The sequence below is a fragment of the Choristoneura fumiferana genome, chromosome 11 (genome assembly GCF_025370935.1).
Source record: "Choristoneura fumiferana chromosome 11, NRCan_CFum_1, whole genome shotgun sequence".
Classification (NCBI taxonomy): Eukaryota; Metazoa; Arthropoda; class Insecta; order Lepidoptera; family Tortricidae; genus Choristoneura; species Choristoneura fumiferana.
In genome coordinates, this window is record NC_133482.1 from 15,937,011 (window position 1) to 15,953,942 (window position 16,932).

General features: G+C 45.7%; 1 protein-coding gene across 2 annotated transcripts; it reads right to left on the reverse strand.

Annotated features, from left to right (window-relative positions):
* Positions 1-242: 242 nt before the first annotated feature.
* Positions 243-16,605, reverse strand: LOC141432865 (fatty acid synthase-like). Of its 2 annotated transcripts, none has more exons than XM_074094666.1 (17): positions 16,528-16,605; positions 16,284-16,444; positions 14,711-15,705; positions 14,291-14,623; positions 13,875-14,181; positions 13,550-13,743; positions 12,896-13,124; positions 12,254-12,732; positions 10,933-11,886; positions 10,034-10,636; positions 9,755-9,964; positions 8,927-9,669; positions 8,702-8,844; positions 7,964-8,084; positions 3,472-3,671; positions 2,414-2,821; positions 243-1,614 (listed from the first exon to the last, which is right to left on the reverse strand). In XM_074094666.1, the coding sequence occupies exons 2-17, from the start codon at positions 16,426-16,428 to the stop codon at positions 1,418-1,420; spliced, it is 6,261 nt and encodes a 2,086-aa protein (XP_073950767.1). In that variant the 5' UTR covers positions 16,429-16,444; positions 16,528-16,605; the 3' UTR covers positions 243-1,417. The 2 variants fall into 2 exon arrangements, with proteins under 2 accessions (XP_073950767.1, XP_073950769.1); XM_074094668.1 differs by having other exon boundaries at positions 16,576-16,593.
* Positions 16,606-16,932: the final 327 nt, after the last annotated feature.

Genomic DNA, 16,932 nt, shown 5'->3' on the forward strand with positions numbered 1-16,932 from the left:
TCAGCTAAAGTTTCCTATATTTTGGCCTCTTAGAAACCGAATGGAATGAAATAGCAGACATACTTAAAAGTTCAATATCTCATAAACGGCTGAACCGATCGTGATGAAACATGTCTATGAACGATTGCTAGAAAACCTGCTTTCAAATAAAACAATCCGCATTCAAATCGGTCCACCCGTTTAAGAGCTACGGTGCCACAGACGGACAGACAGACACACATAGTAGTCAAACTTATTACACATAGTAACAAAACAATTTTATTTAACGATCCTGGTGAGACCCGGTGACCGTTGAATGCAACTCTATAAATAATACATTTCTTTACTTAAGTACCGTATTAGAGTACAAAGTGCATAACTCACAGTTGTCCCCTCAGTTGCTAATAATACGAGCACTTTGAAGCTGCATTCTTTACCGAAATAAACTGAAACCGGGAAAGAATAAGTAATGATTCAGAGTCGGCTGCTGCAACACGCGCACTGCAGCCGTTGAGTCGCGTTGCTCCGAAGACGAAGGGCTACGGATTAGCCCGAAACATGTCGAGCTAAACTCGATTTAAGACGCGAGTTATCCGGGTCATTATATTTAATATGAGTGAGTTTGACGGTAGTTTCATGTTCAAAATTGCCTTAAATTGTAATAATACGGCCTGAGCGAAAAAAAATATGGCGGGGGATAAAATACAAAATTGCATTGTAACAATATGGGTTTTCAAAAGAAAGCTAATAATTAGCCCATTTTACATAATATGATACCATACTACTACTACTCTACTACTATACTATTTGATATAAAATTATATATTTAAAAAATCAAAAACCCGACTACCATAAAGAGACTAAAAGGAAAAAACCCTAAAAACAAGTCTAGTGGTCTAAAACTCTTCCAAGTAACTTAAAATTCAACTTGCTAGGTCTACAGGAAGCGGGTTAGGTTTTTGATGTTAGGTCAGTCAGAAAAATCACAGTTTTTAGATGTTTGTGTCTTAATATTCAAGTACCTGGGCGGCCGAGCTTTGCTCGGGCTAAAACTCGTTTAATAAGGTTTTCTCAGAGACAAGACCAAGCTAGATCGATTTGTCATCCCCGAAAACCCCTACATACCAAATTTCATCGAAATCGTTGGAACCGTTTCCAAGATTTAATACAAGAATTGTTCGTTTAAAGGTACCTATTAGATATAATTCATCTATATTTATGAAACTTGGGGTTCTAGCTAGCATTAAGAGTTGTAATAAATGAACCAAATTTATTTTTTTTAATAGATGTTGAGATACGTAGAAGTCTGAAGTGGCTCCAAATGGTCTGTGCAACACACGGCCACTGCGTCGCCAGTTCTCTTCTTATGAACTTGGCTGGACGGACACGCTGCGCGTATTTAGGTAGCATGTCTGAAGTGGGTCGTTCAATATGTTTCTTAGATGATACAAGGCTTCGGCGCTCCGGCATCTATACTTCGCAGCTTGCCAAACGTTAGTCGTCGAATCTCTTCCACGCGCAGCAGCAGGGCGTATCCTCGTTCCAGGGTCCGTTCGATTTCACCACCCATCAGCGAGTCCACGCCTAGCTCCAAAAAAGTGGTTCCGTCTGATACCTTGCTGGGATCTTTGATGCCTGCAAACATGAATCTCTATATAATACAATACTAACCAATACAATACAATATAATACAATACAATGACTCTTTATTGTACACCAGAAATAAGTAGTAAGCGATACAGAAAACAGGTGCACAGAGAGAAAATTACAAGGTAAGCAATAGGCGGCCTTATCGCTTAAGAGCGATCTCTTTCACCCCATCTCGAAAATACATACTGAGACATGGATGCACAGAAAAACCAGAAAAAGAGACCAGCACTGGGAATCGAACCCAGGTCCTCTGCATTCCGTGCTGCGTGCTATAGTCCCTACACGGACAGGACTCTAGATACGAATTTTTCCTATACATACATATCTCAGGTTGCTTATTTCTACTTTGCTACTCAAGCAGCAGCACTAGCGACATCTATGTTCTATGATCTCTTTCGGGCAACCTTTTTTACAAAAAGATGGAAGGACTAGTTTACATCAGGTAGTGCATCAACCATAGATCAGAATATTTAAACTCGGCAAAAATACATCTATACACACACACACATATATCGTACAAATAATACGAGTCTAAAATAAATATAGGCAGTGGGATAAACAGCAACATATAAATAAATAAATAAACTATGATAAGGTCAATCATTACAAGAATAATAAAAATGGGAAGAACAATATTATAATTTAATGAATCAGGAGTCCACCCTCACATCTGGTAGCGGGGTGAACCGCGGTTATGTTACTCTGAGGATGAAACGAATAAGTTAAGACCCAATGAAAAAACATTATGAGGCATGGAAACATAGCAGAAAAAACTTTAGCTTACCGAGGATATTCGCGATGACGCGAACAAGGTCTTGCGATGGTTTCTTTTGCGAGGGGCATTTATCTGCCACTACCATAGCAGCAGTGACAGCATGTGGCAGAGTCATCAAAGTACCAAGTGTGGTCAGACACGAAGCTATACGTTGCGGCAGAGTATCACCCAATACAATATCAGAAAAACCATGCGTCCTGGCTACTATCCCGACATCTCCAATGACGCCCCATTGCACAGCCAGCGTGGGCAGACCATCAGCTTGCCGCTGCTCACAGAGCCGCTCCATGGCGCTATTGGCAAGTCCATAGTTACTCTGGCCAAGACTCCCACGCCCGCATGCTACGGATGAGAAGACCACAAAGTAGTCCAGTTGTGGTGCTAGGTCGCGAGATGCCATATCGAGCGCGAAAGTGCCTAGAACACAAAGAAATCACTTGAGATTGTGCGTTACACTCGTATCATAAAGGTATCTAAATTAGAACTATTAGGTAGTTAAATATTAAGCATAAGGCATTTTTAGATCAACTTAAGTAGTAAATTGTAAATATACAAACAAAAGAATCCTCTTGCAATAAAAATAGGGATTTGGTAAGAATTCAAAATTAAGCTGCGGCCAAACCGCTGCTTAAAAAACGGTGACGGCATGGAATCGCAGTGACGCACCGTATGCGCACCATTTTTATCGCATGCTCTCCACGCTGCTGCTTAAAGTACGGAATCGCAGTGATGTGCCGTAAACGTCAGGACTTTACCGAACAAAAGTCTTAACGTTTCCGGCAACGGGATTACGCATCGCGTTTGCGTATTTTAAGCAGCGGTGTGGAAAGCAGGAAAAAAATGGTGCGCACACGATGCGTCACTGCGATTTCGTACCGCCACTGTTTTTTAAGCAGCGGTGTGGCCGCTCCTTTATGCGGTTGATAATTTTATGAGAACCATTTTTTTTGAGTTCATTCAGTTCATTATCATCATATCAGCCGTAGGACGTCCACTGTTGGACGTAGGCTTCCCCCATACACAGGACAGGCAAATGAGGGCAATTAAGTTATTACCGAGCAACTAACCATTTATTTTTGGTTTCGCGACAGCTTGAAAAGTTTCTGGTGTCAAATTCTCAAGAAAAGCATCGTGCCATACAGCAGCCAGGTTGAAAATAGCACCGACGGGCGCCGCATGCGTCGCGTCTTCTAGCAGCGCGCGCGCACCAGCTACAGTAGTCACGTCTGAAGTTGACACGTCTACTCGTATGCCTTTTTCACGCCATCTGTAAACACAAACACGCGATACCAGTGACCGCACCATCATTGTCTCTGAAATCTACCGTCTGTGAGATATGATAAGATAAACAAGCACAATCCTACTCAAAGAAACCGAGCTCGTGTTAGAAATTCCTCTTCCTGCAAGGTATTAACCTCACAGTTGTTCAGCGGGGTATAGAGAGGGCTATGCTTGGGGTTATACCAGATCGAATCGGAAATGAGGAGATACGTAGAAGAACCTCGTTGAGTTTCTTGCCGGATTCTTCTCAACAGAGGTTTTTCCGAACCGGTGGTAGATTTTTTTAGACATTCATAAGTGCTTGTTACAGCCTAAATTGAATAAAGATATTGTTACGGCGGTGGGTTAGGTGGAAACTTTGATCGTGCTTTTCGACCCATTGGAGGCGTTTTCAGTAGGCTGGAATACGGTTTCAGGCCGTTTCAGAGGATGCTCTATCACATATTAGCTTATCAAAATTTCACCCAAGTTACCGTTGTTTTCAGGCGCCTGAAACATGTTTTCAGTCCGTTTCAGGCCACCCTCTATCCGATGACGCCATAACCTGAAAACCCGTTTTCAGGCGTTTTCAGGACCCCTTATGGGCCTCTGAAGTACATTTCAGTATATGGCGAAATTTTCCATAGGAGTGAAAGAGATAGCACGATTAGAAAGAGACAGCAATACTGAGAACATTCGAGAAGGTGTGTGACAAGGATAGCCTATATGTGTGAGAGAAACAGACTGATGATCCTGTTTCCGGAATATTCTAGTAACTGTGTGAGAGAGATAGCACATGAAAGAGACAGACACTCTACTCGTTTCCGGAACATTCGAGATGTAGGTATGACGTCCTAGCTGGACTGTTCTCGAACTTTGTGGACCGATTCACCGGGAGTATATATGCCGGGTGAGGTTGCGGCGGAGGACAGTTTTCGAATGCGATACCGAGCGATAAACATCGAAGAGAATCAAAGCGACTTGTAAGTGAGTTTTTGAGTGCGAAATTACTGTGAACTGTTTTTAAGTGTTTTGTAAAGTTAAGTAATAGTGTGAAAATAAATCCTACTCTTATTCATCGGTGTTAAAAGTGCTTTTCAATCGCGAACCCACCCCACGAATGTAACATTTGGTGTCAGAAGTGGGATTGAAAATGCCGCTTACTCCGCGAGAACAAGAGAAGGGGATGGCTGAGGTCCAGGATAAAATTGTGGCAGTTGACATTAAAGTCAAAAATTATGAAACGCGCCTCAACGGGTTTAACGAAAAGGTAGAGGGCCTCGAGAATCGCCTCCAGAAGTTGGAGAATAAAGTAGCTGCCATTGGCACCAGTTTTTCGGGCACACTAGCCACAGGGGGAGAAAAGTTAAAGGTACCACCATTCGATGGTACCTCTTCATGGGCCACGTACAAGCTCCAATTCGAGATGGTTGCCGAAACGAACGGCTGGACTGACAAACAAGCTCTAGCTGCCCTCGTGCTGGGACTGCGTGGTAAAGCCTTGATTGTATTAGACATCATGGCGATAGCGGGAACTGAGGTGACTTTGGAGCGACTTATGGATTTCCTAGAGTCGCGTTATGGCGACTCCCATCTGGAACCCGTTTATAGAGCTCAGTTGAAAGACAGGGTGCAGTTAGATGGTGAGAGCCTGCAGCAATGGAGCCTGGAAATTGAGAGGCTGGTCAGAAAGGCTTACTTGTCGTTACCATCTCTAGTTGACATCATGCTGGTGCAATCATTCATAGATGGGATTCGAGACTTTGAAGTGAGGGCTGCTGTACGACTGGGCCATCACAAGACCTTAAAAGATGCACTGGCGCACGCATTGGAAGTAGAGGCCGTACGCACCGATCCTCGTTCTTACCGCAATCCAACGGCGACGGATAAAACGAAAACTCGAAGCGGGCCTACGTGTTATGCGTGTGGGGGAATAGGCCACAGGAGATTGTGGTGTCCTAAGCGAGAGCCTCGGAGCATTGAAGCTGGGCGCAATGGATCGAGAGCAGCAGAGATCCAAGTCGTGACAAATAAAGTAAAATCCCAACAGGGACTTATGTGTTATGCATGTGGAGAGAGAGGTCATATGAGATTTTCGTGCCCTAAGAGAGATGCTCGGAGCAATATGGAAAGTTGGCGAAACGAATCGAGAGCAACTGATGTAGTAACGAGCGCCCCGGCAAGACAGCGGCAGGAAAACGCAGATGTTTTATCCAGAAGGCCATGTAGTGTTCATTGCAAGTGTTGCATGGAGGACGAGAGAGGGGAACACGGTTGTGTGAGGCTGCTTAGATCAGACACCATTGGTCGGAAATGGTGCGGGGAAGCAGATAAAGAGGTACAACGACACCGTGGCGATGTGAAGCCCATTCTGAGTTGGACGAAATCTAAAACAAAAACTCAATGCGACAGGAAGATGGACCAGCGAAAAGATGAAGACCAGATATGACCGGAAGTCTAACCAGACGAGATTTGAGGAAGGATCGTTGGTGTGGCTACATAACCCTATGCGAAAAAAAGGGAAGTCCCCGAAATTATCACCGAGTTGGGAAGGGCCGTACAAAGTAGTCACTAGGATCAACGATGTCACATACCGGATACAGCGTAACGCGCGTAGCCCCTGTAAGATTGTTCATGTTGATCGGTTGGCCAAATACCATGGATCTAATGATGCTCGGGACGAGCATGTCTTAGGAGGGGGCAGTGTTACGGCGGTGGGTTAGGTGGAAACTTTGATCGTGCTTTTCGACCCATTGGAGGCGTTTTCAGTAGGCTGGAATACGGTTTCAGGCCGTTTCAGAGGATGCTCTATCACATATTAGTTTATCAAAATTTCACCCAAGTTACCGTTGTTTTCAGGCGCCTGAAACATGTTTTCAGTCCGTTTCAGGCCACCCTCTATCCGATGACGCCATAACCTGAAAACCCGTTTTCAGGCGTTTTCAGGACCCCTTATGGGCCTCTGAAGTACATTTCAATATATGGCAAAATTTTCCATTGGAGTGAAAGAGATAGCACGATTAGAAAGAGACAGCAATACTGAGAACATTCGAGAAGGTGTGTGACAAGGATAGCCTATATGTGTGAGAGAAACAGACTGATGATCCTGTTTCCGGAATATTCTAGTAACTGTGTGAGAGAGACAGCACATGAAAGAGACAGACACTCTACTCGTTTCCGGAACATTCGAGATGTAGGTATGACGTCCTAGCTGGACTGTTCTCGAACTTTGTGGACCGATTCACCGGGAGTATATATGCCGGGTGAGGTTGCGGCGGAGGACAGTTTCGAATGCGATACCGAGCGATAAACATCGAAGAGAATCAAAGCGACTTGTAAGTGAGTTTTTGAGTGCGAAATTACTGTGAACTGTTTTTAAGTGTTTTGTAAAGTTAAGTAACAGTGTGAAAATAAATCCTACTCTTATTCATCGGTGTTAAAAGTGCTTTTCAATCGCGAACCCACCCCACGAACGTAACAATATTTTGACTTTGACTTTTTGAACGAGGGTAACCGACATAGCCAAGTGAGTTAGCTCGTTGACGTGGCAATGGGCAGGTCATATAGCACGGAGAACGGCCTTTTGGGGCCGAAAAGTTCTCAAATGGAGACCGCAGATTGACAAGCGCAGCGTAGGACGTCAACCTTCAAGATGGATGAATGACCTGGTTAAAGCCACTAGTTCATGGTGAATGCATCCCGTTCCCAATCGAAGCCACTGGAGGTATATGGGGAAGGCCTCTTTGTTTAACGGTAGACATCTGGTCCGGTAATGCATTCAGATTCACTCCGGTTTAGCGACTGCCGATGGATGGCATTCATCATCATGTCAGCCGAAAGACATCCACTGCTAGACATAGGCCTCCCCAAGGCTCTCCACTCAGACCGGTCTTGTGCTTTCCGAATCCACCGCGATCCCGCGATCTTAACCATGTCGTCGCTCCATCTTGTTGGAGGCCTACTGACAGCTCATCTCCCGGTCTGCGGACGACATTCGAGAACCTTCTGACCCCATCGGCCATCAGTCCTGCGAGCAATGTGCCCCGCCCACTGCCACTTCAGTTTCAAAATCTTCGAGCTATGTCGGTAATCTTAGTTCTACTGCGGATATCATCATTTTAAACCCCGAGCATAGCCCTCTTCCTAGCCCTCTGAGTGATGGATGGATAGATGGATGGAGGGATGGATGGATGGATGGCATTAAATTTGATGATTCCTTTTTGCACAATCGTTTTTTCTTTTCGTTTCAAGAGAAGAAGCCTTTGTTGTTAGGTACACAAAAATGTGGGTGTGAGGTACCTGCGAATGCACCAGGCCTGGTAGCCGGTACGTACGCCGCTGCGAGAGTTGAACACGAGCGTACGCGCACCTCGTTTTATTAGCCAATCGCCTAGCTCAAGCCCGAAGCCGCCTAGACCGCCTGCAAACAAATATAAAAAAAATTCTCACTTTGATATTATAAATGTGAAAGTAGCTCTGTCTGTCTGTTACTTTTTTACTCTTCAACCGCTGAACCGATTTAGACGAAATTCATAGTCATGAGTAAGAACATACGCTACTTTTTTCCTATAGATAGCAATAAACGAATTCTACGCAGACGGAGTCGCGAGAAACTGCTAGTACGCTATAAACAACGTGCCAACTCTTGAATGAGACAATTTAAATATAAAATCTAATCATAAAAAATTCACTTTTAATACAATTTTTTTTGCTGACTGTCATTTTTGTTTACTGTACTTGCATTATCACCCAAACTACATTTGCATACCAAATTTCAAGTCGATGCTATTAACCGTTGAAGAGTTCCGCCCTGCGGAGGCGATCATGACTGGACTACCAGGATGTCTCACCAAGATTATTGCCACGCGATTTACATAATTATTCCAAATTTCAAGTCAATTTTTCTACTAGAAGTAGGTTAAATTTAACTTGCAAGATTTGATTACAGACAGATAGACAACGGGATAGGGGTGGAACTAAATAAAAGCTTGTAAAAATTTTACGATTTATTATGATTAATTACAAGATGACACTCACCCACCAGCACGCAACTCTTAGCGGGGTGCATGTAAGTGCGCGGCAGCGCCGGCAGCAGGCACGGCGGCGGCGGGTGCCCGCTGATCTCTTCATCACGGATACGAATAAGCACCTTGCCGATATGCTTGCCAGTTGCCATATACCTAGAACAATTTTCAGATGAAAATCAAATCTGAAGATTGTACGATTGAGTAATTCAATTATAAAAAAATACAAAATTTTCACCTAAAAGCCTGTTCGAGCTGAAAATCCGCGTATTCGATTGCAGGCAGTGGACGAACAGCACCATTGATGATTCCTTCAGAAACACAACGCACAACTGCTACTTTCTCATGGTTATTTTGACTTCCACCCAACAGCGCATCCAGAAGAATCCAATGTACTGTGGTATTTTTAAGCAGTACAGCCATACTCAGTAGTGAACCAGCACTAAGATCTACTTTACCAATCTCCAAAAAGCGGCCGCCTTCCGCCAAACAGCGCAGTGAGGCTTGCAACTGGTCGCCGGCCAGTGAGTTAAGTACCATGTCGACACCTCGACCGCGCGTGCGTTGTAGCACTAGCTGCTCAAAGCTGCAGTCGCGTGAGTTGCCAATATGCTCATCGGGAAGCGCTGGATAACGGTCGCGTAGAAAAGCTCGCTTCGCAGGCGAGCCTACGGTCGTGTATACAGTGCAGCCGGCGTGCAGTGCAATAGAAATGGCGGCTTGCCCGACACCGCCCGCGCCCGCGTGCACTAGCACGGTGTCACCGCGCTTCATGTTTCCGCGCACCGCTAACGCGTAATACGCCGTCGCGTATGCCACTGGAACCGTAGCTGCTTCTTTCAGTGACCAATCAGCTGGCACATCCCACATAAAGCCCTCGTCAGCGAGCACAGTAGTAGCAAGACCCTTTGCTGCCACCATGCCCATCACATGCTTGCCTGATGAGAGACGCCCGCTGAACTCTATTCCCAGGATGCATTCCTGCGTGCGATACAAAGAGATCATTTGGTGTGCTATACTACAAGTATTAAAAGAGCGAAAAACTGGGTGGGAAGACAGCATTCACCTGACCCGCGAGATTGCCAGGCAATGAGTCAAGCGGCAGTTTTCCAGTGGCTACCATTATGTCACGAAAGTTAAGAGGTGCATAGTAAACATGGCATAGGTTGGAGGGCGCCGCTTGTGGCGCTGTGGTCGCGTACTGAAGGTCACTCTGTATCCAGCGTAGCGATGATAAATCGCCGCGTGTCAAAATGTCGACATATGCATGCTCCATCTAGAAAAAAGAAAATCATTAAATGGCAAAAGCGATAAAGGAAACAGTTCTGAGGGGAATCAATCTTACCTGGACCTGTCTGTTAGCTGGGTCTTCAAGCCGCAAGTGGCGGTAAGTACCCCAAATTCCAGCCCTTAGTACGTTGAATGTAAGGTCTAGTTGAACTTGTGCGTGGTAGGCGGGTGCGGTGGGGTCAAAAACATCCTTGGCGTTGGGCAGATAGTAAACTCGCATCTTGTCACCACCTACCTCGCGGCGCAGGCACGTACCCAGACCGAGCACGCCACTGGCTGCATCGCGTGACCACACATATACACGCAACTCCTCGCTCTCGGCGCGCTTCATGGCATCGCGCAGCGCTTCTGTCCACGCGAAATCATCATCACGTACTTCTAGAATGATGTGTGTGGCGGGAAGCGCGGAGGGGCGACGGAGTAGCACGTATTCGCAAGCCACCGAGTGCTGCCGTGCTACTACAACCAAGCCAGCGCCTTCCAGCATCGCGGCTGCGCCTGGGTTATCCAATGCATATGGGGGCTCCTCCAACAGTACATGTCCATGTGCGTCTAACATTGTAGTAAGCTCGCGAAGTACCTCTGCATCGTGTCGCACCAAAACGTTCGCACCAAGCACCAACTGGTATTTCAAGTCCGGCAACTCCTTATTTAATACCTAAAAAGACAAAATCATATGTATCACTTGTAGTAAGTACCTGTGTATGTGTGTGTAACCTGTGCATGTGTAACTGCTGTTATAAATAAATGATTTTATTCTTTCTTTCCTTCACGTCGCTGGTTACAACAATCCTAAAGCGTATTTAGACTTTTCCCTCTCCCAATGCTCGCATTGTTAGCAGTTTTTGTGCTAAGGTAAAAAAAAATTAAAGATCAGAGCGAGAGATTAAATGTCCATAATGTAATAATTTCTTTAATGGCACACACTGCGCCGGAGATGTGTTTTGCAAGTACCTTTACTCTAAGTAGGTTTAGAGTGGCAGCGTAGTCAGCGGCGTTAGGGCCCGCAGCCAGGCTCGCCTCGACGCGAACCTGTGGCTCGGAGTCCAGTATTGACAGCACGAGTGGCAGCAGCAGGTCACTAGCGGGCCGGCCCAGCGCGACCTCTGCCACTCCAAGACGCCGAGTGTTGCTGTTTTCAAAAACCAACTGTAGTGCGACGGTGAGTGCACTGCACTTAGAGAGAGTGACATCTACAGAAGCGCCGCATGTGTTGTCTAGCGGTATAAACTCGTATTTCTCTAACTTAGGTGCAGCCTGATCGTTAGTGCGGTGTGGTGCTAACGAACTTTTGATTCCACGCAGTTCCACGCCGCCAGCAATAGTTACGAACAGATCCTTGTACCGGCGTATAGGCAAGTTACCACCGCTAGTTGCCGCAGCTACGGCTGATTTTTGTGCTGTTGGGTCGATGAGCACACGCTGTATACGCGTAAGCACCTTCGATTCGCGCGTGTTCTCAGCTATGATTTCAAACTGCAGCATGCTGTCTATAAATGAAATCCAGTTGTTCTGCCAGCTAAGCAGGCCTACCGTGACATTGGCATTTGATTGAAGGACACCACGAAACACACCCTGGTAATTGTAACCCCGTAGACGTAGCTCTTTGTAAACGTCGTCCGCGTCGAGCGACGGTATGTCATCCACAAGTGCGTCATTGGCGAGCGAGGCGACAGGCAAGCGCTCGGCAGATGGATCAGTCACAAGGCGCGCGCGACCAGTCGCCACGACATCTCCTCCCTCGCATACTTCGAAGTTCCCACTGTTGCTTAGTAGCGTGACGAGGAAGCGAAGCGGTGCGTCTCGGGGCACGATGGTGGCACGCCGAAACTGGATGTCCTCCAGGACCACGGCTACCTCTTCCATGTTTAAGTTGTTGACCTTAGCCACCGTATGCCACACCATCGTCTGTTGGGCAATATAATCGCTTATTACAGGCCAGATAAAAGCAACCCTCATGCTAGAATCCGAATGAAAATAGGAGGTTCGCTTCTATCTAAAGCTGACTCAATGGTTCAACGCAAAGCTTGTCATAATATGACGAACGTAAAAATATATCCAATACTAACCGCAGCGATCATCCCAGAATGTTATTATAATTTATAATAGTCTTTGAACACTTCTTATGACGGTCATTTGTCACATATCTCTTATAAGGACGGGCAGTTACTTAGCATGCAATACACGTATCAATCAAATATAATCATTAGCATTAGTGTAATGATAGTGAACATCTGTTAATTAGGTAATCAAAAATATCTTCACAGCCACTTACCAGGTAACCAGCACCAGGGAAAAGAACGCATCCATCAATATTGTACCCATCTAGAAAAGCTTGGTCCGGCTTGCCAAGATTGAACTCGATTACGCTCTCGCCAGTACGCGGTGCCAACTTGTAATTAGCCACCAACCACTCCGTAGAATGGTCCCATTCGATGGCTGAAGCGAGCGTTGGCGTACCGCGCGATACAGGCCATGATACTGGTGGGTACAGCGATGACACGCGTGGCTGCGCGCCCGCAGTGTACAGCCGGCCCAATGCCTGCAGGAGATGCGACAGCGGGTCTGGATGCTCTCGTCGTACTAAAGGCACGTGCTTGGCGGATGGTAGCGCCCGCCGTAATACAGGGTATAACCACGCGTGTGGTGCTATTTCCACTACTATAGCATGCTCCGGTACCGCTCGTAGTGCGTCGGCAAACAGCACTGGTGATAACAGATTATGGATTTGGTATTCCGCGCTGCACAGCTTGCCTGCAACAGTCACGTCCAATTTTAAGTTACTTAATAGATTCTAGATCACTACACTTATTTTATTTTTTTTTAAGAATTTTTGAATATTTCCCCTACATCTCGACAAGTATTACAATGTTTGTGTAGAGAGACTAAAAAGTCTTCACTTCATGCTTTAACTCACCCCATTCTGAGTCTTGATGATCTGGACCCAGCGACGAGGAGATCCAGCGCGAGCTGCGCGCGCGCGGTTTCGGTATAATCTCCAGCAATTTGGTGCGCATTTGCTGCACTGAAGCTGCGACGTACTTGGTGTGAAAAGCTATGCCAGAGCTGTTGACGTTGCTAACGAACACATGCTCAGTTTTGAGTTTGGCAACGAATTCCTTCACGGAATCTAGTGCACCAGATACCTACGGAAAGACGTAGTGGCAATGAACAACTTACAGTATAAAGTGTACTGTACAAGTAAGATTTGAAAAATAATTATGGAAGTACTAATGCGAGTTTTGTACGTTTGATTCAGGTGGGCAACTAGGATATTGATGCAAATTATTGCGTGCGCTGTGGACATAAGGTCAGTATAGAGTGAATGTTCCTATAAAGACTTTACTGGTTAAAACTGAATAATACGTAAATTTGTATGTATTTTACGCACAAGGTAAAATTGCAGGCAAAAGCTAGTTTTCAATATTTTAAGTAACACAAAAAGATCTTTGACATAGAATATTTTTCATCCGGTAAACAGATAAGTGAAGGTGGGCTTTGTACGTATCCTGTAACCATTACTGGCGCCAGTTACGCTTGTTTCAGGAACTCGCCTCTATTGGCATCTCACCGTGACACTTTCTGTGAAGATGTGGCAGCTAGGGAAGACGTCGGGTGGGCAGCGTCGCGCGGCCTCTTCCCACGTCAGCCCCACGGCGGCCATCGCGCCCGGCGGCAGCGCCGCCTCCGCTATGCTGCGCGCGCGCCAGTACGTGCAGAGTACTGCTTGGTCTGCTGTTAAGCACTCGTCTGCATATGCACAACCTGCTCATAATGTCAAAAAGACGAGCGTTTTAAGACATATTCATAGATGACAAAGAAAATAAAATCAAAATGTAACGGACTACATAAAACCACGAAAATAATTTTCTGCTGGTTTGAAGTGATAAACTCACCATTTTCGCCAACAGAAAGGCCCACGATCCCATCAGGACGCACGCCTACTTCTTTCAGCACGTCGACCAACGCAACTTGGACGGCCGTGACTGATACCATCGAATTAATTACATAGTCTAAAGCGGCCTCAGAAGCTTCGGTCAGAACGTGCAGGAGGTCAAAGCCTAATGGACGAAGTGCTGCTGCCGAGCGCGCTATACTAGCTGCAAAGGCAGGCAGTCGCATCAAGCTTTGCCCCATTCCAGGCCATTGTGTGCCCATGCCGTCGAAAACGAACCATATTGGGCGCGTCTCTGTTCTTTCAATCTGATAACAAACGGGTACGTATTTAAAATAGCTAAAGAGTACACAGGTAATATCAGATCGGGAAATATACTAGTATTGCTCGGGCAGACCCAGCCAGTGTAGACGTTACCTTCTTCGTTTCCAATACAGGCGATGCATCGCGCTTGAGATTCAACACGGCATAGCCGCGATACGTGTGTCGCGGAATAGCCCTCGCATGCACTGCATCCAACAAAGCATGGAGCTCAGCGTCCTGTGGATGATCCGCTGCTAGCCTCAGAAGCCGCAATACCGCAGCGTCGGTTCTTCCCGAAGCCAGCACAAGTCGTGGCGCGGGGTAGGCCGCTGGTGGCGGCCGCTCGCCGCTCTGCGACTCTAAGATGACGTGTGCATTGGCGCCGCCCAAGCCGAAGGTGTTGACAGCGACCAGCCCACCCTGCCACGGCGTGTTGCAGTCCACCACCTAAAGTGTAAAAGGTGTAAAGGTCATGTTAACATCAAAACACTATTATTAAGAAAGATAAATGTATGTCTAGAAGTACATGTGTACCTTGATACGACCGTCGCTAAGCGCAGGAATGTCAGGGTTGGGTGTACAGTAATGTAGGTTTCCTGGGATGATTCCACGCTCCATTGCCAGCACAACCTTGGCAATTGAGCAAAGGCCCGCTGCCGCCTCTGAGTGACCCATGTTGGACTTGACAGAGCCTATCAAGAGAGGCATAGTGCGATCCTCACAGAACAGCTCAGCGATTGCGTTGACTTCTTCCGGATCACCGACTTTAGTGCCAGTACCGTGTGCCTCAAAGTAAACGACATCTTGTGGCCGTAAGCGTGATTCCTTGAACGTTTCTAGTGCAAGCTGATGCTGCATGGCACCTGAAGGAGACATAATGCCTTGCTCTTTGTAACCGTCTGAATTTGTACGCACACCGCGCACTGTGCAGTACAGTCGGCGGCAGTCGCGGCGTCGCTGCAGTAACACAGCCACGGCAGCTTCAGACCGCACGTAGCCGCGTCCGTTCGCATCGAACGCAGCGCAACGACCCTCAGGCGACATCACGTTTAACCGTTCGAGCGAATTAGATGGCAAAAGACAAAGATTCGTACCAGCGACGATAGCAGCGTCGCATTTTCCAGCACGGATATCCTCAACAGCGTGAGCGAATGCATACATTGAGCTAGAGCAGGCGGTGTCAATGGCGTAAGATGGCCCTTTAAAATCGAATGTGAAAGATACACGATTCGAGAACATGAAACTTGCGCAGCCAGTGAGTTCATAGCCATGGATTAATTCCACGTCAGAGTGCAATAATATTGCACCGGTATCCGAGCTGGTGACTCCCACGTAAACGCCGGTTCGCGATTCACGAAGATCATCGGGATTGAAGCCGGCATCCACGATGGCCTCGTGGGTTAGCTCTAACAGCATACGTTGCTGTGGGTCCATGAGGTCTGCCTGCTTAGGATTTACTCCGAAGAACGCGGCGTCAAAATGCGCGAGATTCTTAAGCTTGCCGTTGCGCTGTGGCAGCCCGTGCAATCCTGTCAAAATTTCAGAACTCTACTATACCTACTAAAATCAGATTTTTGACATTGAAAACTTTTTGTTAACTTTTCATAAGTTATGCTGTAGCGTATGCCACCTTTATTTTATATTTTATTATTAGTGAAAGAAGTGTGTATGCAGCAATCAAGATACATATTATTTATTCTTTCCATATTTTTCAGAAATCGACTTTCTATTAAAAAACTGTCTTTTATAATCGAGATAAAATATGTTTAATTTATTGATGGCAAACTTTATTTTGGCATTTACAATTTAAAATATTATTTTACAGAGAGAATACTGTTTTCGTATGCATCATAGCAGTTATCTTATTATTCGTCGGGGCCAGCGAAATTTTTAAAAAGTGACCTTGAAATAATAGAGCGCGTCAGATAATACAGGCAGTCCAGCTTGATGTCCTACTCGTCCTAATTAAAATCTGACAATGATATGGAGGGAATTCGTTGATCTGACAAGATGAAAAAAAAATTTTGGTTGTTTTTTTTTAATTATCTGAATGTAATAAATAAATACATAGAAGTAGGTAGGTAGGTAGAAGGCAGAGGTGACTCACCAGGCGGACGGTCTTCAGCAGTGACCAAGTCTACTCCATCAAATAGATTTTTCGCGAACTCCTCGATGTTTTCAGACCCGGGCAGTCTGCCTGACAGTCCCGCAAGGACAACGTCTTCGCCCGCATCACAGTTCTTCGTTGGCATCTTACCTGCTAGAATTCTGGAAAAATATGACTCTTTATGCTAAGTATAAGAAGTCTTGGGCACTATTTTTAATGTGTATAAATAAAAAATGTAAACTACTAGCGATCCGGCCCGGCTTCCCACGGGCAACATTTTAAAAAAAAGTACATTTTTCAGCTCCATTTCCTAAAAACTTCACCCGAGCCGCGCGAAGCCACGCGGCGACTGTTTAAATTCATTTTTGGTGAGATTGATATTTTTAGATTAGTAATATCTTTTGAATGGAATGTCCGATATGAACGATTCGCTACTGTACACAAATAATGACTGTGCACAATGGCGAATGCGGTGAAATACTATTTGTGTGGAATTCAGATTGTGCAGAATTGCGAACAGGAAGAATCGATATTGGCATGAACATCGATGAATCCGTATTAAAGCAGTCTAGAATATGAAATGATTTATTGGATAAGGATTACTACCAAGGTATGGTCTGATCTGTCCGTCTGTATGTGTGTCCGTCTG